The 27,450-nt window shown below is 42.9% G+C and overlaps 1 protein-coding gene across 1 annotated transcript; it reads left to right on the forward strand.

The window, feature by feature from the left end:
* The first annotated feature begins 724 nt into the window (after nucleotides 1–724).
* APOBEC2 (apolipoprotein B mRNA editing enzyme catalytic subunit 2) lies at nucleotides 725–27,098 on the forward strand. The gene is made up of 3 exons (XM_060231499.1): nucleotides 725–1,062; nucleotides 23,909–24,456; nucleotides 26,928–27,098. The coding sequence occupies exons 1-2, from the start codon at nucleotides 935–937 to the stop codon at nucleotides 24,447–24,449; spliced, it is 669 nt and encodes a 222-aa protein (XP_060087482.1). The 5' UTR covers nucleotides 725–934; the 3' UTR covers nucleotides 24,450–24,456; nucleotides 26,928–27,098.
* Nucleotides 27,099–27,450: the final 352 nt, after the last annotated feature.

The raw sequence follows: 27,450 nt of genomic DNA on the forward strand, positions 1-27,450 counted from the left end.
GTAAGTCATTGTTAGTATTTAAGGTGCCGCCTTTCTTGTTGTGCTGCAGACTACCCCCCTGGAATGATCACTCAAAAGACAGAAGCCATTTATTACATATGTCTTTTAAACTGACATTAAATTGCAATATGTTGCCTAAATCTTCAAGACAAGACATATATCCTGTCATATGATAAAGACACAGACAATGCCAAAATCAGTGGAGGTTCGGGTTATTTTATATTCGTTGAATATCTTATCTCACTTAAAACATTTTCAGTGTATGGAGATGATACCAAGTTTATTCTAAATAAGCTTTGGGTCTCAGTTTCTTCAGTACATTCCCTCTGGAAACAGGTATCAAGAAAGCTGGAATTTTCATAATAGGAATCTAAAGGAAGTTTTAATGAAAGACCCCAGTAAACCTTTGGTTCAACTCCACCCAATAACAATAATGATTTTAAAATAAACAAGTGGTGGAATTATACCTGCCTCTTCCTGTTCATTCTGGAAGGCTGGTTCCTCAAGGGCAGGAGGAGGGCACCCTAGTCAGTCCTGGAATGCAGGACAATGGCGTGCTCTGCTTGGAGCCAGACTTCTGTCATAGTCATGGATAAATAGGCCACTTCTGCATGCAGCATTTTCCACCCACTACCTAATCCGCCCACACTGAATTCGTCACTTCATATTTAAAATAAAAGGGGGCAGACAGAGGCTAGGGCCAGAGTGAAAGTGAGGGTGAGATGACATCTGAGAGCGCTGGGGTCATCCTAGCCTGCTTCCATCCCTGCTGCTGCTAGGGTTCCATATATAGTTCTTGACAACTGTATCTACGGCTGGAGCTTTCAGCTCTTTCCCTCTCCTGTCACATTTCCACTTCTGCAGCCCAAGAACAAGCTTGCAGGGCAGTGCTTACTTTCCTCTATAGTGATCACTGGACCCCCATTCCTGCAGGATGGCTGAAAAACAGGAGGAACCCCAACCTGCCCAGAATGGTGAAAATGCTGAAAACACTGAAAATGCAGAGGAGGCAGAAAAGCCCAAGGAGCTGGAGGAGCTGCCACCATTTGAAATTGTAACAGGGTAAGAAATCTATGTTACCTCATATTACATGATAGCAGGTGCATGAAAAGAAAAGATTGTCACTCAGAACCATGTAATAATTGGTCAGCACAATAAATGGGTTTTAAACAAAAGTAAATAAATAATAGAATTCTATTTCATTTGTAAGACTTTTGGATTAAAAAACTAGATTATTCTGAGCATCATAATAAAACTCTGGCATGCAAGTCTTAAATTTTTTTTAAGCAGGGAAGGCTCCAGCACCACTGTCAAATCCATTTATTCTGAGATCATTCGAATGCCTCTAGAAGATAAATTCTCACCTGTTCACAGATGCTGCCTGCTGTGAGATTTCACATGAGCATGTAAAAATAGTGGGCATTTGTTTGACTTTTACATCAGAAGAAGCCCTTTTTAAAGAAAAAAAGAGAACATTGTCTGAATATCACTGAGTAGGTCGGGAAGATCTTATGATCTAATCCAGTTACTCAATTTAGAGCTAAAGCTACATTTTTAAAGTTCATATCTGGGGACCTAAATCAAATCACAAGCAAAGAGCAATCACAGTGGCAATCACAGAGTTGGAAGGGACCTCCAGGGTCATGTAGTCCAACCCCCTGCACAATGCAGAAAATTCACAAACACCTCCACCCACACACACCCAGTGACCCCTGATCCATTCCCAGAAGATGGTAAAAATACCTCAAGAAGATGGTAAAAAATCCTGGCCAAACTGGCTGGAGAAAATTGCTTCCTGACCACAAAGTGGTGATCAGCATTTCCCTGGGCATGTAAGAGGGGACAAGAACTAAGCATTGATGCATCCTTTCCTGCCTTCCCTCTCTTGATCTGTCTACATTCACAGGATCAGCATTGGTCAGATGGCCATCTAGCCTCTGTTTAAAAACTTCCAAGGAAGGAGAGCCCACCACCTCCTGAGGAAGCCTGTTCCACTGGGGAACCGCTCTGTTAGGAAGTTCTTCCTAATGCTTAGCCAAAAACTCTTTTGATCTAATTACAACCCGTTGGTTCTGCTCCAACCTTCTGGGGCAACAGAAAACAACTCTGCACCATCCTCTGTATGACAGCCCTTCAAGTACTTGAAGATAGTTCAACTCTCAGTCATCTCCTCTCCAGGCTAAACATATCCAGCTCTTTCACCCTTTCATCATAGGACTTTGTCTCGAGACCCCTCCCCATATTTGTTGCCCTCCTTTGGATATGTTCCAGGAAGCTTTTTGAATTGTGGAGCCCAATACTCTAGGTGAGGTCTAACCAGAGCAGAGTAAAATGATACTATCACTTTGCATGATCTGACACTATATTTGTTGACAGTCCATTTGCCTTTTAGCTACATTACACTGCTGACTCTTTTTGGCCCAGGCTTATAACAATAGAGTGATTAACAGACATTCTCACATTTTGAAATGTTACTGTTTTATTGCTTTCTCATGCTTATGCTACCCAGATCAAAGGTTTGCTCAATTTGTTATTTTTACTATTCTGTCATTGGATCTTAAATTTGTACTGTTTTGCATTCTAAACCACTGCCTACCAGCTATATGTTGCTCTGCTCACTGTACCTGATTCCTCATCTAATGAGGTGTGCTTAGAGCACACAAAAGCTTACATTCTGAATAAAACTTTGTTGGTCTTAAAGGTGCACCTTGACTCCTACTTTGTTCTACTGCTTCAGATCAACACAGCTGCCCACTTGGATCTAACTGCTGACTCAAGTTCAGTATATGGTCCACTAAGACCCCTACATCCTTTTTGCACATATGACTGCCAAGACAAATCTTCCCCATCCTATATTTATGCATTGGATTTTTCCTATCTAAATGCAGAAAACCAGGTTGCTTACCTGTAACCTATGATCTTCGAGTGGTTGTCTGCACAGCAACACACTTAGGTACTGCGCTTCAGCAAGGTCCATCTCAGAGGTTTAAAAAACACAAGACACTTCAAAGAAGATCTTTGTATTTATCCAGGTTAACATTCATTTCATTTGTCTTAGTTTTGTTTTCCAGCCTGTCAAGATCATCCTGTATCCTGACTTTGTATTCTACCATATTTGATGCCTCTCCAAATTAGTATCATCTGCAAATTTAATAAACAATTTCTTCATCTAAATCTATTCCTTCATCCAAATCATTTCTAAAGATGTTGAACAAAACAGGTCCCAGGACAGATCCTTGAGGAACTCCACTTGTCACTCCTCTCTAAGAGGAACCATTAAAAAACACTCTTTGGGTGCGATCTGTCAACAAGTTACAGATCCAAACCACATTTTACTAACTCTTGTCTACAAGAACATTAAAGGTAAAAAGTAAAGGTAGTCCCCTGTGCAAGCACCAGGTTGTTACCGACTCATGGGGTGACATCACATCAGGACATTTTCTTGGCAGATTTTTATGGGGTGGTTTGCCATTGCCTTCCCCAGACATCTACACTTTATCCCTAGCAAGCTGGATACTCATTTTACCGAGTTCGGAAGGATGGAAGGCTGAGTGAACCTTGAGCCGGCTACGTGAACCCAGCCTCTGCCGGGATTGAACTCAGGTCATAAGTAGAGCTTGAACTACAGTACTGCAGCTTACCACTCAGCACCATAGGGCTCCTATACAAGAATAATATGTGATCACAAGTCTTACTGAAATCAAGATAAATTACGTCTACAGCATTCCCCTGATCCAGCAAGACAGTAACTTTTAAAAAGAGAGCAATAAGGTTAGACTGACATGACTTGTTCTTGAGAAACCCTTGCTGGTTCTTAGAAATTATAGCCATGCTTTCTAATTGCTCAAGGACGGAATGCTTGATTTGTTCCAAAACTTTCCCAGGTATAAATGTCAAGCTGATGGGTCAGTAGTTACTTGGATCCTCCCTTTCCCCTTTCTTGAAGATGGGTATGGACAACATTTGCCCGCCTCCAATCTTCTGGCACCCCTCACCTGTTCTCCAAGAATTCTCAAAAATAATGCACAGAGGCTCAGAAATTATATTCCCAAATTCTTCTAGTACCCTTGGATGCGGTTCATCAGACCCAAGGACTCAGTTTCATTTAAATAAACTAAGTGTTTATGTACTACCCCTCTGCTGATCCTAGGCTGCAACTTCCTTCCTTCCCTCATCATGTGTTGTGTTTTTGACATGTTGAGCACTACTTCCCTCACAAGAGAAGACTGAGGAAAAACAGGAATTGAGTTCTGCCCCCTCTCCATCACCTTTTACAATGTCAATTTCCATTCCCTGCAAGAGGCCTACCATATTCTTGGTCTTTTTGTTACTTTGAACATAAGAACCCTTTTTTGTCTTTTTTAACATTTCTCACTAGCCTCAGCTCATAATGAGCTTTAGCTTTCCTAACTTTCTCTCTACAAACACTGGTTATTTATATATATTCATCCTTGGTTATAAGGCCCTCAAGTCCTTAGAAAGCTGTTTATGGAGCCACCTTGGCTTCTTTAGGCTCCCATTTTTTCCTTCTCATGGGAATCATTTGTGATTGTGCCTTCAATATTTCACTTTTGAGAAACTCCCACCCCTCTTTAACTCCCTTCTTAAGTATTTTTGGTCATGGGATTCAACCCAGCATAACTCTTTGCCAAAATTTGCTTTCCTGAAGTCCAAACTATACATCTGACTACATACAGCTTTTCCCTTCCCCAAGACTGTACATTTCAAAATCATATGGTCACTATGGATGCGGCGAAGAGCAGCGTGGCGGTGAGTTCGATCCTGGGGGAGGAGACCATCATCATCGACAAGCTGAGTGAGATGTCCTGGGAGGATGAGCCGGCGGGAAACCTCAGCTTGAGACCCTGGAGAGCCGCTGCCAGTCTGAGAAGACAATACTGACTTTGATGGACCAAGGGTCTGATTCAGTATAAGGCAGTTTCATAGGTTCATATTACCCAGGGTGTCCACTACTTTCGCCTTATCAACCATTTCTTCCCTGTTGGTGAGAATTAAGTCCAAGATAAGCAGATCACCTCGTTTCCCTCTCCACTTTCTGGAAAATGAAGTAGTCAGTAAAACAAGTCAAGAATTTATTTGACCTTTTGTTTTTAGCAGAGTTGGACTTCCAACAGATATCCGAGTAACTGAAATCTCCCATGATCGTGTTTCTTTGAGAATTTTGCAGTCTGTTGTAGGAACATCTTCTCTAAGTCCTCTGCCTGGCTTGGTGGTCTATAGCAGACCCCTACCATAATATCACTATTATTTCTTACTTTTTATTTTTACTCAAGAGACTCTCAACTGAATTTTCATGCTCAGATTCACAAATTTCCTCACAAGTATATACCTCCTTTACATATAATGCTACCCCTCCCCCTTTCTTTGTCTATTCCTTTTAAACATGTTGCATACTTCAATCCTAATATTCCAAGTTGTGTCATTCCACCAAGTTTCAGTAATGCCTATTAGATTATCGTCTCCTTCCTATATTAGGACTATGTTAGGGAAAAGATAATCCCAACTGAAAACCCTACAAGGATTATCACTAGACAAAAATTATCACTAGACAATATAAAAATGATTGAATTTATCTGTAAACTGATTTTCATCAAGGCATCAACTGTGCAATCACACTTGGTACTGTGGCATGTTTGTGCAGGTGCAGTACCCCTTGTGGGACTTCACAGTGACCATAGCAGTGGACATGTATTTCCTGTAACAAACTAACAGTGCCAACCTAAGCAGAGTTACACCCTTAAAAACCCATTGCCTTCAATGAGTTTAGGAGGATGTAAGCATAGAAAGACACAGTTAACACAACTATCCCTCTGGAAATTGTCAAAACTTTAAACATCTGTCATAAGGCAAGCAGGATGCCCCTCCAATTATTTTAAAAACATTGTACCCATAGAAAGGAATTGCTGCAAGACTTCAATCATAAAGGGGAATACCAGTTCTGATTTTCTGTTTATTCAAGCTTCAGTCTGATGAGGATAGTCATCTAGTTAATTAGGAGAATTAAAAACACCAAACATAGCAACATTTTTTCCTAATTGCCCCATGAAGTTCGAGCATTTCAGTTGCTATCCTTGGATTAGGAAACTTTCATGTTGTCTTGCCAAGGTTTCTTGTTTAATGCTGCCCCAAACAGGTGCAAGCCATGGAAACAGTGCTGGGAATCTGATTGGTCTTCACAATTATGAATACCCCGTACCCCTTTTTTCAGCTAAGGCCTTCTCAAAGTATGCATGTCAGTTTTATTATTTATATGGATACATTCATTTACACTGCATATTTCTGGAATTAAATTACCAATGAACAACTGCAGCACTAAACATGCAATAACACAAGTGCAAATCCTGCTCCCTTCTCCTTAGCATCAGCAAACACAATCATGCGGATGCCTGTCATTATTTCTCAAACTTCATTAAGAAGCCACACTCAAAAGTGACTTGATTGGTTCTTCAGATCTATTCAGATTATTTCCTCCACCCAAATATTATGAGGAATTATGAACATCATTTGTGCAAAGTGTCATGATGCTGTTGTGTCCTTACACTGTTAACGGCAGTTTCAAAGAACAGGTCAGAATATTCAACATACTTACTTGGAAGAAACAGCCACCGAAATTGGTGATGTTTATTTCCACCAAGTACGACTGGTGTTATGTTTAGTGATGCCTTGTCCTTAAGCAGTTTAATAACTCAGAACGATGATGTATATTGATTTTTGCAGTAAAGAATGTGTTTTATATTTGTAAATATCCAAGTTGTCACAATTATGTTCTATTTCCCATACAGTCATTCACATTTGGAAATGGTTTATTTCACATTTTAACTTTCTCCTATCCAGAAGCAGCTCATTGGGCTTGCATGTGAAACAGGACAGTGCTTGTACTGGATTTCAGCTTTCCCATACTTCACAATGCACATGTGATTTTGGTCTAGCATAATTGCCATGAATATTCTCCCTCCTCCCATATGGTTGGCAGCTAATCAGTGTACTAGTAAAGTGCAAACCAATTTGTGTGCAGGGCCATTAAATCAGTGCCTTTAGATTGTGTACATAAACTAGCACTACATGGCTGGCAACCACTAGTCTGGGTTGCAATATTCACTTTGCAATGGCTGCATCTCATGTGGGAAGAAGTGTTACATCTTCAGCACAAGAGGTGACTGACATCTCACCCAGGGATACTGTCTCTGATGGCACACCCAAGTAATGTGTTGCAATTCATAGGGATTACAGTACAGAAGAGAAGAGATGCCTGAAAAGGGTTGTGTAAATGAAGGGGGAAAAACACTCAATTTACAGCAGTATTGATGTAAAAAATACTTAAATAAAAGAACAAAGTTTGAGTCCAGTGGCACCTTTAAGACCAACAATATCTTGAATAAAACTTTGCTGGTTTTAAAGGTGTCACTGGACTTAAACTTTGTTCTGCTACTTCAGACCAACAGCTACCCACCTTAAATAAAAGAGCACATTCTTCCTTTTTGAACAGAAAGTTTCATCACAGTACACTTTTTCAGAATAGCTCCCAAATATTTAAAACCAAAACTTTCTTTGCAGTACTTTCAGATGGCTGTTTACAAAAGGAAATGGTGCTGCTTTATCAGTGCTATAATTAAAAAAAAACTGCTTTGTAATCCACAGAGTATTTTTAAAGTCCTTTTACAGCATGTATGCCATGTTTGTCTAAATCTACTAACTAGGATTATATTAAATCTAATTGTCAGTTGGTTCTCCTTCCTACCTATAGCCCTTGTAATTTATCAGCAGACTCTGTATGGGAATCACAGTTGAAAGGCTAGAAAAGGATTACAATAACAAAATTAAAGCAGGAAATTTTGGCTTCCTTTCAGATAACAGATGCCAATGTACTGCAAATATTATCCATGATAAACTGGAATAATTATTATGATAATAAAAGGCAACAACAAATTAGGTTAATGACGCAAACACCAGCCTCTGGTTATAAAACACAGATGCTAATTTAAGAATGGAAAGCAGGAATGCTCATGAAGAGCAGCCATTTTCTCAGGGAGAAAAAGAGACAAAACATTTGCACTTGTTTTATGAAGCTGCTCAAAGCACCATCAAGACTCATTTTTCCCTCCATAAAATAAGAACTCTCATTTTTTTATGGCTTTAGATGTTCCTTTAAGTGGCTGTCCAACATACACTATTAGCCCTCCCAAAAAGATGACCAAACATAGTAGGAAAAAATGTATAATTCCAACCCAAACCTACACATGGCACTCAAGCACAGAAACCATTGCTTCCGGAAACCTTGAATGAAACTCTAAGGTAGATGTAAGCAAGCCAATGGCAATAACATATCTATTGTTCCTCTAGAAAGACTAATGAGCTGGAAAGTTCCTGGTTGAAATCTCAGCATTGCAGGTGCTTCTACTGTGGCATGAGATAACCAGAGTATAGCTGTCAGCCTCAGCCTCTTAGGCCACTTAGTACATATTTTGTAAGGATTATTGAGAATTTAGGGACTACTTTGAGTACTTAGAAAAGCAGTACATATTATTACAATTTTAAATATACATTTGAAACTCTATCATTTGATTTTTTGGGGCACATAATTTATAAACCCCTTGCATATGTTTGTTCATCCACTTTTTAAATTTGCAAGCTCTGAAAAAAATCACACACGTTTAGTTAATTACAGCTGTATATAATCACAACCATATATAATCTTTACATCAATAGTTCAGACTAATTTTTAAAAATATGCTTTAAGTATGGACAAACACTAATAAGAAATTCAAAGTCCTATCATGGATCAGAAATTGCTATAACAGATGTTACTTTTACACAAACTTGGGAAATTTACTTAAGGGATTGTCACACAGGGGTGCGCCACCATGTAAGTTGCCAAGTCTAACTCAGAAAATATCTGGGGACTTTGAGGGGGGGGAGCCAGAAGACTTTCACATTTCCTAAAATAAATAAATACAGCAGTGCAGTTCCCCTAATGATAGTCTTCATTTCCTCAGTCCCCAGCAGCTGCACATCTCCCCCTCTTACACATAGAGCAGCCAAAATAAACAGTTTGAAATCTCACACTTTTGTGATCTTACTGAGGCAATTTACTCAGAGTTGTTGAATGCAACCATCTGCTGAATATTCACCCAAGTTCTTCAGACTAACACAGGGAAACCCACGGTTCTAGTTTACTCTTTACTCTCTACGTTACTGTGCAAACAATTTCTGAAAGGAATCTAAAACAACCCCTGTTTGTTGTGCTGGTTTCCCTTCCTTTCTAGCAGTTTACTGGGAGCAGCCAGGTTGTTCTGCCAGCTTGTCCCGCCCCCATTCAGCCTGGCTCCTACAAATTTAAAGGCATGCACACCTTCCAAAAAGCAAGCAGTTTCCAAGCTTCTTCTAGCCTTCTGAAGTGGAAAAGACATATGGTGGCTGTTGGGGTGGGGCTTCTGGGGGATCCCCAGCTGGGACCTGGGGACTGTGAAGCCTACCACCATGGTGCCAGTGGGAGTTTTCAAAACACTAGTATAGACCACCTCCATTTTCTGAGATCTTATCGGGGAGAGAAAAAGATTCATTTAAGGTTGGCTATCAGAGCATGCAGTATAATTGAATGATCATTCTGATGCCAGCAAGAGAGTAGCTGACATACTGAACAAGATTCAAAGTTCTTATTTTATAGGATAAAACCAACAAAAGGTCAGTCTAGCATTCCAAAAGAAAGTTCACCAATTACATCCTTAAACATAATTCACTTTTATTTTCCTTTCAGAGTACATCTTATATTCTTTCTAGAGAGAAAAGGAAAACAAGTCCTTTAGACATTTTTCATGGGAGATAAGGATGGAACAGACGCTTGACTGAGAAAAGGTTGTTTAGTAATCACAGGTTAAAGAACAAACTTTTGATCAAGGATGGGAGAAAGGAAGCATCCTAAAATATTGCAGATCAACCTTAGGCTCTCAAATCAAGTCACTGGAAGAATCTTAAATCTTTGCTTAAATTCTTAGCAGTGTAATAAAATACTTTAACAGACGCCTTTCCTGGTGTCCAGCAAGTGTTTTTAGAAAGTAGGGGCGGGGCTGGAAGTGGCTCCTGCCCAGGGCTTCTGATTGGCCACCAGGCACCAGAGATAAGATGGACTGTGCAGATTTTTAAAAATGTTGCTTTGGCAGTGGCTGCCATCACAGCACATCATTTTGTAAACTGAGGCAGCCACTTTATGCCTGGCTGCCCCTCCTTCAGTAACCATTTTACAGCTGCACCACTATACTGTTTCAGAATTCCAAAAGCAGAAGGCTCAGAAAGATTCAGCACACCTGTTCTAATGCATTATTATTATTTTTTTTGCTTTGAAAGTCTTTTACAGTCTTGCATTTGGTACCACTGAAAGCCAGGTCTTACATATGAAGAAATCTATAAAATGCCAAAAGATCTACGTATAATGTCCTAGACAATATGAACTCTCCTAGGGAATCAGTTCTCCAGAGTACATTATTAAGCACATATAATTTTTCAAATAGTGATTACATATCCCTGCAGTAAGTGACATTGTGGCTCCAATTCTGATATCAATCAAGTTAAAGAAGAAGTTGATAGAGAAACTGCTTAGGTCTTGAACTTTTAAAGATGCATTCCTTCTTAAAAGTCTGGGGGGGCAGACCCTTGCTAGTCTGAGTCCACAGAACAGAATGATCCTCAGCATCAGTTATCGTGAACACTCTAAAAACAAGTATGTTCTTATAAATACAGATCTTGCATAAACATATTCGAAACAAGAAGATAGGCCTCATAATCCCCATGTGTTATGCAGAGAAAAAGAAAATATTGAACACACACAAAAATGACAGAGTACTTTGAATTTCTGCATGTCCCATATTGAAAAGCTGAGATGCAGTGCCAACTGCTAGTCATATTTGGAAAAAGTGAGTATCAGGCAGTGTTGACAGCTTAGAGTTCCACATATAGGTTAATTTCAGGAGGCATTCCTGCATCCACAATCTCTTCCTGTATAAATGTGCTGTGGAAAGCCATGTGTGCCAGAGATGTGTGTATTTGTACTGATTTATGGTATGTGAGGTTTCTTTTTCCTTTGCCCTTTCAATGATGAATAACTAAGTATTTCAGAATGGCAGGGTGCAGGAGCCATCTGGTACAATTTGTAATTGCTAAGGTCAGAGATTACACAGCCTTGAAGCAAGATCTGTTAATGTCTATTTAGCAGAGAAATTTAGAATCTACCCATACATTGGTACCTTAATAATATTTATCTGATTTAAACAGAATTTTAAAAAAGAGATGGTTGCACTACTTACACAATGTACACTGGTTTTACTGGTATCCACAATAAGCAAAATTTTTCAATGAGTTAAAAGAGCCACAAAATCTTAGGCTTCTTTGATTCAGTATGCCTTGGTATATATTAAAAGTCATTTACAAATAAGTTTTAATGGTAAAGTGGAATTTCTGCAAGATTCCAGAAAAGCTGCAATATTAGTTGCTACTTTTGTAAAGACAACAAACCAAGCTACAGCACCTTAAAGACCAACTATTTTTTACAAATCTAGAGTAGTCGTCATAGTAGTCTGTTGTAGCAAAAATAAAGAGGAGTCTTGAAGCACCTTAGAGACTAAGTACAGAAATAAAAATCTTCAAAGTGCTACAGGACCATTTTGAATTTTTGCTTTTTAAAACATGAACTTCTTCAGCCTTGAGTATAATCAAGTAGACAGAGCTATGATGAAAACAATCACCTGGCTAGTGGATAATAACAATAACAATTAATGGCAAAAATGTACTAGTCTGTAGTACTTTTGGAGAGCCAATTTGGTGTAGTGGTTAAGTGTGTGGACTCTTATCTGGGAGAACCAGGTTTGATTCCCCACTCCTCCACTTGCACCTGCTGGAATGGCCTTGGGTCAGCCATAGCAGAGGTTGTCCTTGAAAGGGCAGCTGCTGTGAGAGCCCTCTCCAGCCCCACCCACCTCATAGGGTGTCTGTTGTGGGGGAGGAAGGGAAAGGAGATTGTGAGCCGCTCTGAGACTCTTCGGAGTGGAGGGCAGGATATAAATCCAATATCATCATCATCTTCTTCTTTTGTTCTAGATTTATGAGAATTATGGGAAAGTAGCAGCTGAAAACAACTCCACAACTAAAAGGGCTAAAGGCTAATAGTAGATCACATCTGAAGAACTACATTGGAGATCAACTAGGCTTCCCACTTCTCAGGTCCCAGTGGGGGATCCCCCGGTTTTACAGGCCAGCTGGCCGGCGGGGGGAAGCCCCACCCCAAGTCACCATGCACCTCTAGAGCTCCTGGCAGGTTTAGAAACTTGCAAACAGGTCCATTTTAAAAATGTGTGCCTTTAAAGTTGAGCAGGAAACAGGAAGTGCTTCATGGGGAAGGGTCAGCAGCAGTTTCGTCAGAGCAAATACCCTCCGTTTGTTTTGCTTTCCTTTTCAGAGCAAGTAAAGTTGTGGAGGAACCAGACCCAGTAATCGTGTGTGTGTGAGAGAGAGGGAGGGGGCAGTGGATTCCCCGATTTGGAGGCCCTCCCCCCACTTTAGAAAGCTTTAGAAAGAGGGGGGGAATGTTCAGTGGCACTCTTTTATTCCCTGTGAAGAACTATTCCCGTAGGAATAATAGGGAACGGATCCGTGGGTATCTGGGCTCTGGGGGGGGGATGTTCTTTGAGGTAGAGGCACCAAATTTGCAGCATAACATCTGATGCCTTTCCTCAAAACACCATCCAAGTTTCAAAAGGATTCGACTGGGGGCGCAATTCTATGAGCCCCCAAAGAAGGTGCCCCTATCCTTCATTATTTCTAATGGAGGGAAGGCATTGAAAAGGTGTGCAGTCCCTTTCAATGTGGTGCCCAGAACTCCCTTTGGAGTTCAATTGTACTTGTTCCAACCTTGCTCACGACTCCACCCCCAAAGTCCCCAGATATTTCTTGAATTGGACTTGGCAACCCTAAGATCAACTCTGTTCTACATGTACCTAAGATCAACTCTGTTCTACATGTACAACTTAAAACAGGTCTTCAACTGTTTTGAGCCTGCAGTCAACTCTGGAATTTTTCAGGGAGTCATGAATGCCATATCAAAATGGCTGCCACAAGAGGCAGGAGCAAATACAATACATCCCTTTTTGCTTTGCAAAGGAATCACATAGCAGCCATACTGAACACATGAAACCTCCTTATTCAGAGTCAAGTTATTGATCAACCAAGCAAATTTGCAGAAGCAGAAAGATAATTCTACTCCTGAACATTCATTTCCCTTATTGCAACAACCCAGACCATGTCACAAACTTCATCACTCTGTCTCTCTTTACCTCAATTTATTCTACAATGAACAAATGAAGCAGCCTGATGCTGATTAAAGATGACCAGTTTTATCAAGATCAAAACTGTCTCTATTCTGAGTGGGAAACATTCTTGGTAGAATGAAGTCTGAGACCAGTGGCACCTTTAAGACCAACAAAGTTTTATTCAAAGTATAAGCTTTCGTATGCAAGCACACTTCTTCAGATACAAATAATCAAGACTTTTTTATAGAAAAAGCACAGCAGGAAATCATTTGCATATTAGGCCACACCCCCTGATGTCACCATTGTTTTGCAGTGCTTTTCTGTAGAAAAGGCCCAGTAGGAACTCATTTGCATATCAAGCCACACACCCCTGACACTAAGCCAGCAAGAACTGTGTTCCTGTATACTCCTACTCAAAAAAAGCCCTGCAAATAATGGAATAGAATCTCCTCAAGTCCTGCTTACAGGAAAGAGGGTGGGGGGAAGCCGTTAGGGAGGGCCAAGATGCATGAATCAAGCTGAAATAGGATCACGTGGCCAATAAGATCAATGAATAACAGCAAAATGCAAAAAAATGCAAGAGCTACCAAAGAGATGAGAGACATCTCATCTCTTAGTGACATTTGTTATCTAAATAGTGACATTTAGATAACAAATGTCATCTCTTAGTGACATTTGTTATCTAAATAGGAATTGATTGCACCTTTAAGACCAACTCAGTTTTATTCAGAACGTAAGCTTTCGTATGCATGCACACTTCTTCAGACGAGGAATGAGGTACAGTAAGCAGAGCCACATATAGCTGGTGGGGTTTGGAATGCCAAGTGGTACAAAGTTAAAAAAAAAACAGGTTGCTTACCTGTAACTGATGATCTTCGAGTGGTCATCTGTGCAATCACACACATGGGTCTTGCCACAGGCAATGGATCCATACCTCAGAGTCTCCAATAGCTCGCCTAGAGCGTTTTTTGGCACGCTTTCCACTCGCTCTGGGGAGCAGACATCGACTCCGCATGCCTGGAGCGAGCAGGAGGCGCCATTCCCACTCAGTTTCTTCCAGCCGCTACTGACAGTCTACAGAGGTAAAAACCAAGGCAGAAAAAGCCAGCAGAGGGGAAGGCTGGGTGGGCATGTGTGACTGCACAGATGACCACTCAAAGATCATCAGTTACAGGTAAGCAACCTGTTTATCTTCTTCGTTGTCTCTGTGCAGTTCCACACATGGGTGACTAGCCAGCTGAAAGTCAAAAGGAAGGTGGGTGCTGGCAAGGAAAAAACATTTTAATAGTCACTACATAAGAATGCACTCACCAGGGTGAATTCAGTGGAAGATGGACCTGAGGACCGCTTGGCCGAAGGAGGCGTCCCGTCTGGCACGAACGTCCAAGGCATAATGCGAGATGAACGTGGATGGCGAGGACCATGATGCAGCAGCACAGATGTCCTCAAAGGAGACGTCCTCCAGGAAGGCCAAGGAGGTCAAGACCGCTCTGGTCAAGTGAGCCTTAAGGCCTTCAGGTAAAGGTTGCTTAGCAACTTCGTAGCACAACCGGATTGCAATGGATACCCATTTAGAGAATCTTTGGGTAGAAATTTTGCGTCCTCTATGAGGATTACCTTAGGCCACAAACAAGTTAGGGTCCTTACGGAACGGTTGTGTACGAGAGAGATAAAAGGACAAGGCTCTTCTGACATCACGAGTGTGTAGAGCTCTTTATCCAGAATCCTTGGGATTAGGAAAGAATGAAGGTAACGAAGTAGAAGTTGAAAGATGAAATTTTGATACGACTTTGGGTAGAAAAGCGGGGTCCACTCTCAGGACTACTTTGTTGCTATGAAAAACTGTATAAGGTGAGTCAGAGCAGAAGGCACATAAGTCACTGGCCCGCTTGCCAGAAGTGAGAGTGACCAACAGGGCAGTCTTCCAAGAGAGAAGATTAAGGGCCACGGTAGCCAAGGGTTCAAACAGAGGTTTCATGAGTTGTGAAAGAACTAATGACAAACTCCAACCAGGAACAAATGGTTTAATGGGAGGGTGAAGGTGCAACATGCCCTTGAGAAAGGATTTGGACAGTCTATAGGAGAACACAGTCTGACCCTCAATAGGCTCATGGAAAGCAGAAATGGCTGAAAGGTGAACCCTCAAAGAAGAGTAGCTGAGACGTGACACCTGCAGAGACAGGAGGTATTCCAGGATCAAAGGAAGAGGTACAGACTCAAGATTAAGATGATGGGAGGATGCAAAAGAGCAGAAATGCTTCCACTTGCACTGGTATGAACGCCTGGTAGACGGCTTTCGAGCATTCACGATAACTTCGGCTACTTTCAGTGGTAAGGATGTGGCCAAATTCTCCGAGCCATAAGACGTAGAATTTGTGGGTTGAGGTGCCAGACCTGGCCATGACCCTGTGTGAGGAGATCGCCTGCCCAGGGAAGGCAGCGATAAGCGTGACAAGACATTTGAAGGAGTCTTGTGAACCACGGTTGTCGTGGCCACCATGGTGCTATCAGTATGCAGTCTGTACCGTCCCGAGCAATCTTGAGCAGAGATCGGGTGATCAGAGGAGTTGGTGGGAAAAGGTAATGAAGAGGACCTTTCCAGTTGTGAAGGAAAGCATCGTTACTTCTCCTTGTATAAAAGATGGGGCATTTCATGTTGTCCTTCGTAGCGAAAACATCAACTTTGGGAGTCCCAAAACATGCAAAGATTCGATGCAAGTAGCAAGGATTGAGAGACCATTCGTGGTCGTCTATGCGAATTCTGCTGAGAGAATCGGCCAAGACATTCTCTATCCCTGGAAGATGAATGGCAGTCAGGTAAATATTGTGTTGAATGCACCATTCCCAAAGAAGGAAGGCTATGCGGCACAGACGAAGAGATCTGGTACCGCCCTGTTTGTTGACATAGAAGACCGTGGCCATATTGTCGGTGGTGATCTGGACGTGTCGGTTGGTTACAGACGGAAGGAACGATTGAAGAGCCCTGTGAACAGCTATGAGTTCTAGGCAGTTTATGTGCATAGCCCTCTCGGGTGCAGTCCACGGACCTCTGACAGTCTTGTCCTCTAAGTGGGCTCCCCATCCCCACTTGGAGGCATCTGTAGTCATGATGACAGACAGAGGAGGAAGAACAAAGGGCGTTCCACAAAGTAAATTGTCTGCTACTGTCCATCAGGTAAGGGAGAGGTGAGCCCTCTGAGGCACATGAAGGATGGTGTTCTGTGGTTGTACGTGCGGATGGTAGGCACGAACAAACCAAAGCTGGAGATGCCGCATGCGCAGTCTTGCGAATCGCAAAAGGGAGGTTGTCGCAGTCATGAGGCGTAGAAGACGTTGAATGGTGATTGCTGGTTGCATTGGAGTATGCATGACCTCCTGAGCCAGGGACATAATGGTACAGGCACGATCCTCAGGAAGGAAACTAGATGAGGGGATGTGCAGAGACAAGCACCTATGACCTGTAGGTCCTGAGTTGGTGTGAGGTGGGACTTGGCAGTATTCACACACAGGCCCAGGGAGGCAAGAAGGGATAGTGTTGTTTTGAGATTCTTCGCCAGCTGAGGAGCTGTAGGAGCGATGAGCAGCCAGTCTTCTATATATGGGAACACAAATGTCGCGAAGGCGCAGCGCAGCTGCCACCACCGCCATGCACTTCGTAAACACTCTGGGCGCAGTGGACAGTCTGAACGGTACTGAAAGTGATGATGTCCCATGGCAAAACGAAGATATTTGCAGTGCTGAGGCCTGATGGTCACATGGAAAGAAGCGTCCTGGAGATCCAGGGATGCCAACCAGGAATCCTGCGGAATTAGAGGAAGGATGGATTGGATGGAGATCATTCTGAATTTGTTGTAGACTATCTGCTTGTTTAGTCTCCGGAGATCCAAAATGGGTCGTTTGCCCCCGTCCCGCTTGGGCACCAGGAAATATCGTGAGTAGAAACCCATCCCCCGAAGGTGAGGAGGAACAGGTTCTATGGCATTTTTTGGAGCAAGTCCAGAATCTCCTGTTTGAGATGAGGGGAGGGTGGAGTAACGGTGAAGTAGTGGTGGTGCGGTGGCAAAACGAACTCGATTGCGTACCCTAGACGGATTATAGTGAGCACCCAAGAGTCCGTGGTGATTGAGCCCCAGGATGGATAGAACGGGAGAAGATGTGTTTGATAGCAGGGGTTCAGCTGTGGAGTGAGATGTAGAGGGGAGTCAAAGAGACTGCTTGGCTGGTTGAGCAGACTTCTTTGTAGGCTGAGAGCGAGGCCTTTGTTGGAAGGGTTGTTTTTGCTGGGAAGGCTTCCTCTTCCAATAATCGGACTGCTTAGGAGAGCGCTGACGCCTTTGGAAGGACGGTCTCCAAGACTTGGGTCGATTGAATTGCTGAGAGGCTGGCTGGGAAACTCCAAGGCGCTTTGCCCTCTTGCGGCCATCATCTACGGATGTCAGGACCTCATCTGTAGAGGCATGGAAAAGGTCAAGGCCATCAAAGAGTAATAATAATAATAATAATAATAATAATAATAATAATAATAATAATAATAATAATAATAATAATAGATTTTATTTATATCCCGCCCTCCCCGCCTAGGCAGCTCAGGGCGGCTAACAACATTTCACACGATTAACATAAATAGATAAAAACTTTAAATTTAACAATTAAAAAGAAATTAAACATAAAAACCAGTTAATTAAGTTAGGATACATAATTCAAATTACATTAAATATATCTGGCAGCAATAAAATTGTTTGGCGCTGGTTCTGCCAGTTTAGATAGTTCCGTGATCGTATTATAGATGGCGGTTCTTTATTCTTAGCAACTCAGCAGTCGTTATCAGCATAGGCTTGTCTGAAAAGGGCGGTCTTGCAGGCCCTGCAGAACTGGTCAAGGTTCCGCAGGGCCCGCACTTCCTCCGGAAGTTGGTTCCACAGTGCCGGAGCCGCGGCTGAAAAGGCCAGTGTTCTGGTGTTTTTAAGTTTGACCTCTCTCGGCCCAGGGATGGTCACTTTATTTTTACCCATTGACCTCAGTGCCCTCTGGGGTTCATATGGGGAGAGACGGTCCCTTAGGTAGGCTGGTCCTCGGCCATATAGGGCTTTAAAGGTAATAACCAACACTTTGTACTGGACTCGGTAGGTAATTGGCAGCCAGTGCAGTTCGCGCAGCCCCGGCCGTATGTGCTCCCATTTCGAGAGCCCCAATAGTAGCCTGGCCGACGTGTTCTGCACCAGCTGCAACTTCCGGGTCCGGCACAGAGGTAGCCCCAAGTAGAGGGCATTACATTAGTCCAATCTTGAGGTGACCGTTGCATGGATCACTGTTGCGAGGTCGCGGCTTTCCAGAAAGGGGGCCAACTGCCTCGCCCGCTTCAGGTGGAAGAATGCTGACTTGGCAGTGGCTGCTATCTGGGCCTCCATTGATAATGAAGGCTCCAGTAAAATGCCCAAACTCTTTACCTGGCGCACTGGTTTCAATGGTGCGCCGTCGAAGGTTGGGAGAGCTATTTCCCCTCCTAGAGCACCGCGACCCACACAAAGGACCTCTGTCTTCGCTGGGTTCAATTTCAGCCCACTCAATCTGAGCCACGTCGCTACAGCCTGCAGAGCCCAATCTAGATTCCCTGGGGCGAAGCCGGGCCGGCCGTCCATTAGCAGATAGAGCTGGGTGTCATCTGCATATTGATGGCAACCCAGCCCAAACCTCCGGAAAATCTGGGCAAGGGGGCGCATATAAATGTTAAATAACATTGGGGAGAGAACTGCCCCCTGAGGCACCCCACAATCAAGTGTGTGCCTCTGGGATCGCTCACCCCCAATAGCCACCTTTTGTCCCCGACCAGAGAGGTAGGAGGAAAGCCATTGCAAGGCCAGCCCCCCAACCCCTATGTCGGCGAGGCGGCGCTTTAGCAACTGATGGTCGACTGTCCTTGATTTTTTGCTTAACGTTGGGTTGTAGGTTGGTCGTCCTCAGCCAGGTGTGACGACGCAAAGCCACCAATGAGGCAAAAACTCTAAACGAGCGCGAAACAGCATGTCTGACAGTGTTGATCTGCTGCTACGAGACTCGTGATAGCTCAGAAACTAGATTGGACACAGTTTTCTGAGAAGTTTCAGGCATGGAAGGAATGTGTGGAGTAATTTGGTTGGCAAGGTTAAATGTATATGTCGCAAAATAAGCCAGGTAATTATTGAGTTTGGAGTTGGTGAAGGCAAGGCTGTAAATCTTAAGAGCCAAGGTATCCAGCTTCCGGCCCTCACGATCAGGTGGAGTAGGGTGCCGAGATGGTTTGGCCTTCGTTGCTGAGTCGACAATTATCGAGTTTGGAGCTGGATGGGAGGCTAGAAACTTCGAGTCAGGCGTGTGCACCCTGTAGAGGGAGTCATAGCGCTTCAAGATAGGCGGGATCGAAAGTTTGTCCCAGGCCTCACGCAAACCATCCAAGTGTACTGGCAACATAGGTAGAAGTGACCCTGCTGGAAAATCTACCTGAACAAGATCGTGGACGATGTCAGAGACTTTAGGTTAGTCCGAAGGAAGAGTGACATTAAGGGCTTCAGCCATGGTGGTGATCAAGTTAAGGTAGGCCTTTGAACCATCGGATGGGGAGAGACAGGCAGGCTGTGTCGAATCCGAAGCAGGAGGATCCTCCGAGTCGGAAGGGTCAGAACTGCCGACTTCGGAATGAGATTCCTCAGTTGCAGGCGAAATCGGAGGCTTGGTAGGTGCAGAGGTGGACGCACGTTCCTTGGAAGGCTTAGCCTGTACGGCAGTTGAAGTCAAAGCCGATGCAGCAGATAAGGTGGCAGAGGTTGTACGAGGCATCAAAGACTCTCTGTACGGTTCCCGGTATCGAGGAGGTTCATGGAGTCGAAGGGTCTCACGGTTCCGAGAAGAGAGATACTCCTGGTCTCTGGAACAAGAAGGCTCATGGTATTGAGGAGATGCGTGGTCTCGGGTTTGAGAAAACTCACGGTACCGAGGAGATTCCAAGTCTCGGATTCGAGGTGTCGATACGTCACGAATGTGGGGGTCAACATCGAATTCACGGTACGTAGAGCGACGGGAACTCTCCTCAGAAGGGGAATGGGAGTAATGATGGTAAACCCAGCAGAGTCTGGGAGATGGTGACCTGGAGAGCGAGGAATGATCATATCGGCCCCTATGGTAATAGTCCTGGTATGGAGAGCATGAGCAGAGATCACGACATCGAACTGGAGAGCGGGATCGAACATGTTGGGTGGAGACTTGAGTAGAGGACTCTCTATATAGTAGAGATACACAGATGTCTCGAAAGGATCCAGCCCGTATCAGTGATGCTCCCAAGACAAATTCGGATCTGAATGGGGGTCGGGTTCGAGGATGTCGTATGGTACAACGCTATGGACCGAGGGCGAGCGAGATCGGATTGGTATAACCTCAACTGCAGCTGGGGAGTGAGGCATGAGCTGAGGCATTTCGCAAATGACGTCGGAGGGCGCCGAAAGCTCTGGTGGCACGATCGGAGCTGAGTATAAGGGAGTTGACGCCATCGAAGTCGCTACAACTGTCGAAGTGGTAGCCCTCGGGGAATTCGTGGGAGTCGACCGTATCAGATTGCGGGATTTCTTCGGAGTCGAGGCCAACGAATCAGTATGGCGAGACTTCTTTGAAGCCTTATGGCCGGTGTCGGAGTGCTTGGGTGGTCTCTTGTCGGACTTATGCTTCTTATGAGCGTGAAGAGCAGCCGACGCAGCCGAATCTCCCGCTCGTTGTGGGGGAGGCCGCGAATCAGAGCTGGGCATAGCCCGAAGAGACTTCTCGAGTAGAAAACTCTGGCCGCTCGGTTTTTTCGCGCCTGTTTACCGAAACTGGCACAGTGAGGGCAAGTATCTACTCTGTGAGATTCACCCAGGCAGAAAAGACAGTAGGAATGTCCGTCTGAAGTGGAGATTTTAGATCCACAGCTCCGACACTTTGTAAACGTGATTTTCCCTTCCATACGCTCCGGACGGGGGAGGGGAAGAAGGGGAGAAGAAGGAAAAGGAATGCGCAGAGTAAGGGCTTTTAAAAAAAAAATTATAAGGACGAAAATGATAGAAGAAAAATCTAGAATGAGGGAGAAATACGATACCAACAGGAGAGACGAGATGAGGGAAGGACGAGCTGAGAGAGAGGAATGCAGCAAGGTAGGTGTTATCCGGGCGGCAGAAAGGAAGAAACTGAGTGGGAATGGTGCTTCCCGCTCGCTCCAGGCATGCGCAGTCGATGCCTGCTCCCCAGAGCGAGTGGAAAGCGCACCAAAAAACGTTCTAGGCGAGTTATTGAAGACTCCGAGGTATGGATCCATTGCCTGTGGCAAGACCCACATGTGTGACTGCACAGAGACCACGAAGAAGATCCAATAGCAGAATAGTAAAATTAACAAATTCAGAAAACCTTTGATCTGGGTTGCATTAGTGTGGGAAACCATAAAACAGTAACATGTCAGAATGTGAGAATGCCTGTTAATTATTCTATTGCTAATAAACCTGGATCAAAAAGAAGGCATTTCTTTCCCAGAAATTTTTCCTGTCCAACTAATTTACCTTTTAACATGTAACATAAATATATACATCATTCTAGTTTGCTATTAGGAAAAATGCATTAAAATATAGTGGAAGATGGGATTAGTATATGTAATGAGATAAACAGCCAATATCCCTTGTTTGAGTATGTCAATACAAAAGCATTATACTGATACACTATCCTAAAAGAGAAATACATTGGAATACTGTGGATATATCACCATACTTGGTGAAAGTGGGTTTAGCATATGTAATGAGATAAAACAAAAAACAAAACATCTGTTCAGTCCTGGGGAGGTGCTTGTTGCAAGTTTCATAATAGTTTGTAATTCAGCAATTCCCCTCTCCATTCTGTTCTTGAAGTTCTGAGAGTGAGTTTAGCATCTGTAATGAGATGAAAAACCAATAAAACAGCTACTTTGGGGTCATCCATTGAATGCTTTGGAAGGTTAAAGTGTTCCCCCACAGGTTTCTCAGTTCTGTAATTCCTGATGTCAGATCTGTGTCCATTTATCCTTTGGTGGAGGGTTTGTTCTGTTTGCCCTATGTAGAGAACTGAAGGGCATGGTTGGCATTTAATGGCATATATAATGTTGGAAGATGAGCAGGTGAATGAGCCTGAGATGGTGTAATTAATGCTGTTAGGTCCAGTGACTGTGTTGTCTGGGTGTACGTGTTATCTAAATTTCTCTCAGGTTTTCCTTATTAATAAGGCCTTTTAGGAGAGTGGGGAGCTGTTTTTAAAAGCTACAATTGCTGCCAACAAAAATACATTCATTTGAATGAGGGCAGCTAATAAAAAGCCCTGCCTTAAAATGACCCCACCCTTTTTCTAAAAAGCTCAATGAGTGCCAAGGGAAGTAGTGGCTGGCTTTGAACGTCTTCATGACATGAAAATGCTTATTTTCTCTAGATATGTAGGAGAGAATTAACTTGCCACTAACTCAGTATTCAGTATGTTTTCACTATTTCATCTACTCCTTGCCATATGGTGACTGAGCTTCCTCCTATAAAAAACTCCTTGAGATAGTTTTTTAACTGAGTATATACAGTTTGTCAAGTTGTGTATACCTACCCCAGTGAATCTTACAATATTCCATACGGGCAGGGAGACAGAAGAAAACATCTGGATCATGACATAGCAAAGTTTTTAGTTTCTGCTAACAAATAAGATTAATTGGGTATCAAAATAAATGGGTGAACAGGTGCAATATAAAGACAACTTTAAAATGGTGTACAGAGCTTGTAACTGTTTAATGAAGTAGAAAAATAAGGAAGTAGAGCACAAAGAGCAGAACATAGAAGGCAGCAGGGATTGCATAATCAGATCAGATACCACCTACCTGAGGAAACTGAAGGCAAAGCTGGTAACAGCAGTAACAAGTTACAACTAATTTCCTCAGGCTCTTCATGAATAAGTTCCTGCCATTATACAAAAACTTTCCCATCAATTTCTACCATCCCCCCCCCCCAAATTACCTGAAATGATTAGTGGACTTTACACACCAAACTGCACACATTAGGAAAAATTTACATCATCCCAAGTTCATTGAGGTCAATGGGCTTAGATGTAACTTTTTTTGCCATCAAGTCACGGTTGATTTATAGCAGCCCATGGGGTTTTCAAGGCGAGAGATGTTCAGAAGTTGTATGAATGCTGCTTGGATAGCGCTTTTAAATGTTGATCAATTACTGATCAGCTATTATCAAATTATCTTAAAATTATACAACTGGCATTAAAATTATTTCTTGAAAGGCATCACTATTATAAACAGGGAGGGGGTTGTAGAAAAAGCCCAGCAGTAATTCATTTGCATATCAGGCCACACCCCCTGACATCACCATTGTTTCACACAGGGCTTTTTTGTAGAGAAAGCCCAGCAGGAACTCATTTGCATATTAGGCCATATCCTGATGCCAAGCCCGCCAGAATTGTTTTTGTGCATTCCTGCTCAAAAAAAGCCCTATTATAAAATATATAAGAACTGTTTTAACAGCCATGTTACAACTGTAAACTGAACAACAAAACTGAAACCTTAATTCCACTATTTTATGCAGAGAACGGCTACCAGCCTTCTTTTTCAAATTCCAGTTCAGAAATGTAGAATACAGTTCCGGAAGAAACAAGACCTTCCTGTGTTACATCATAGAGATTCAAGGCAAGGAGTCGAAGACTTTACAGGGTTACCTGGAGGATGAACATGCAGCAGCTCATGCAGAAGATGCCTTCTTCAATAACATCCTGCCCACATGTGAGTCTGGTCTGCGCTACAGTGTCACATGGTATGTCTCTTCTAGTCCCTGTGTGGCCTGTGCTGATCGGATAACTACAGCTCTGAAGAAAAATAAGAACCTGCATCTCTCCATCCTGGTTGGCCGTCTCTTCATGTGGGAGGAGCCTGAGATCCAGGCTGCCCTGAAGAAAATGAAGGCAGCAGGCTGCAAAATGAGGATAATGAAGCCTCAAGACTTTGAATATGTCTGGAAGAATTTTGTAGAGCAGGAGGAGGGTGAGGAGGGAAAGGCATTTGCGCCCTGGGAGGACATTCAAGAGAACTTCCAGTTTTATGAAGAAAAGCTTGCTGAAGTTTTGCAATGAGGTTCAAGTACGTATATGATTTTTAAGGACTGTATATTACTTTTTAAAAGACTCTTTATGACATAGTTTCTCATAATCTGACAAATGAAAAGTAAGTAGACGAAAATTTAAGACAATGCACAGGATGGTTACAAACATTTATAGCATGTTCCTTCCTAGTTTCAGACCATCCAGATTTAGTTCTGCTTTGTAAGTTACATGGGAACTATAACTGCTGCAGAAAGCCCTTTCCATACAATAGATCCCACATAGCTCCTCCAACATGGAAAGCCAAGCCTCACCATTTGGCCCAACTGACATACCACATACCACAAAGTTGAACTTGTGGATCTTCTAACAAAAATCTGTAATCTTTCATTGAAATCTGCCTCCATTCCTGAGGACTGGAAGGTAGCAAATGTCACCCCCATCTTTAAAAAAGGTTCCAGAGGAGATCCGGGAAACTACAGGCCAGTCAGTCTGACTTCAATACCGGGAAAGTTGGTAGAAACCATTATCAAGGACAGAATGAGTAGGCACATTGATGAACACGGGTTATTGAGGAAGACTCAGCATGGGTTCTGCAAGGGAAGATCTTGCCTCACTAACCTGTTGCATTTCTTTGAGGGGGTGAACAAACATGTGGACAAAGGAGACCCGATAGATGTTGTTTACCTTGACTTCCAGAAAGCTTTTGATAAAGTTCCTCATCAAAGGCTCCTTAGAAAGCTTGAGAATCATGGAGTAAAAGGACAGGTCCTCTTGTGGATCAAAAACTGGCTGAGTAATAGGAAGCAGAGAGTGAGTATAAATGGGCAGTCTTCGCAGTGGAGGACGGTAAGCAGTGGGGTGCCGCAGGGCTCGGTACTGGGTCCCATGCTTTTTAACTTGTTCATAAATGATTTAGAGTTCGGAGTGAGCAGTGAAGTGGCCAAGTTTGCGGATGACACTAAATTGTTCAGGGTGGTGAGAACCAGAGAGGATTGTGAGGAACTCCAAAGGGATCTGTTGAGGCTGGGTGAGTGGGCGTCAACGTGGCAGATGCGGTTCAATGTGGCCAAGTGCAAAGTAATGCACATTGGGGCTAAGAATCCCAGCTACAAATACAAGTTGATGGGGTGTGAACTGGCAGAGACCGATCAAGAGAGAGATCTTGGGGTCATGATAGATAACTCACTGAAAGTGTCAAGACAGTGTGCGTTTGCAATAAAAAAGGCCAATGCCATGCTGGGAATTATTAGGAAGGGAATTGAAAACAAATCAGCCAGTATCATAATGCCCCTGTATAAATCGATGGTGCGGTCTCATTTGGAGTACTGTGTGCAGTTCTGGTCGCCGCACCTCAAAAAGGATATTATAGCTTTAGAGAAGGTGCAGAGAAGGGCAACTAGAATGATTAAAGGGCTGGAGCACTTTCCCTATGAAGAAAGGTTGAAACACTTGGGACTCTTTAGCTTGGAGAAACGTCGACTGCGGGGTGACATGATAGAGGTTTACAAGATAATGCATGGAATGGAGAAAGTAGAGAAAGAAGTACTTTTCTCCCTTTCTCACAATACAAGAACTCGTGGGCATTCGATGAAATTGCTGAGCAAACAGGTTAAGACGGATAAAAGGAAGTACTTCTTCACCCAAAGGGTGATTAACATGTGGAATTCACTGCCACAGGAGGTGGTGGCGGCCACAAGTATAGCCACCTTCAAGAGGGGTTTAGATAAAAATATGGAGCACAGGTCCATCAGTGGCTATTAGCCACAGTGTATGGAGCACAGGTCCATCAGTGGCTATTAGCCACAGTGTATGGAGCACAGGTCCATCAGTGGCTATTAGCCACAGTGTATGTGTGTATATAACATTTTTTGCCACTGTGTGACACAGAGTGTTGGACTTGATGGGCCGTTGGCCTGATCCAACATGGCTTCTCTTATGTTCTTATGTTCTTATGTTCATAGAAGCAGTTTTTTAAAATGTGCACCAGCATATATAGCACCCAGCTATATCTCCTGCTCTATTTATACTGGTTGTTTAAATACATTATGTAGCAGGTTTAATTTAAATGCACGTTTCAAATAGTGGTGCCTTCCCTGCAGTACAAATTCAGTGACATGAATCTCATCAATTTAAAGCAGGCAACACAGCATTTGCTTTTCACAATTTAATGGTGCAGGAACAGGCACATAGCACTGTTCAAATACAAATCCAACAGTATAAAATAAGTCTTCTAATACCAACTGTCATGTCCACTGCCACGGAGCATGTCTAAAGATGCAATGTAAGACAAGACTAAATGTAATTTTCTATAGCTACATAAAATGTGCCACATGGAATTTATTTTAGGTACTTTGAAGGAGTGAAGAGAAAGAAAACCAAACGACTCACACCTCCATTAGAGGAAATAATTCTATATAATTCAGTTTGCAGGACACATTGCTTATCTGAATAGTAAAACACCAGAACATTTTAAAAGAATAATCCAAAGTCTCAATTTCTCTTCTCCAGGGCCTGCTTGTAAAAGATCTGCCAGTCCTATGGAGAGACAACCATGATATACTCTGACATCTGAGACTACTCTCTTCAGTCCCCCAGACTCACTCTCAAGCAGAACATACTACTGTACGTCTCTAGTTAACATGCTGTCGTGCTGACTAAAAATACATTTATCATGCTGCATGGAGGCATTTGGTTGTCTATAAGGCTGCCCTGCTGGAAAAGCAAAAGTATTCTGTTCTGGAATGAAGTTAAAGGTCTGCAGTGCAAAGTTCTTTCATCATTTAAAACTTCAGTGGGAAAAAAATTACACCAAAAAGCTTTCTTTTAAAACAATACCGCATATTGAACAAGTTTAGGAAACATGTTTTTTAATCAATACCAATTTTTTGTAATGGCAGTTAAGTATATAAAAAAGTGTTGTTCTTTCTTCCACCATGTATAACTAAAATCCATGGCTTAATATTCTGGTTAACTTCTCTGTAACAAATGTAAGAGGTAATACTCAGAATCTCTGATCACAAGTATTCATACT

Source organism: Heteronotia binoei, chromosome 2 (assembly GCF_032191835.1).
Source record: "Heteronotia binoei isolate CCM8104 ecotype False Entrance Well chromosome 2, APGP_CSIRO_Hbin_v1, whole genome shotgun sequence".
Taxonomy (NCBI): Eukaryota; Metazoa; Chordata; class Lepidosauria; order Squamata; family Gekkonidae; genus Heteronotia; species Heteronotia binoei.

What these genes read in the sequence shown, in the direction of transcription:
- APOBEC2 (XM_060231499.1), top strand. Translation starts at nt 935, where the DNA reads ATGGCTGAAAAACAGGAGGAACCCCAACCTGCCCAGAATGGTGAAAAT. An exon ending in CCATTTGAAATTGTAACAGG is followed by an intron (nt 1,063 to 23,908) that starts GTAAGAAATCTA and finishes TATTTTATGCAG; the next exon opens with AGAACGGCTACCAGCCTTCT.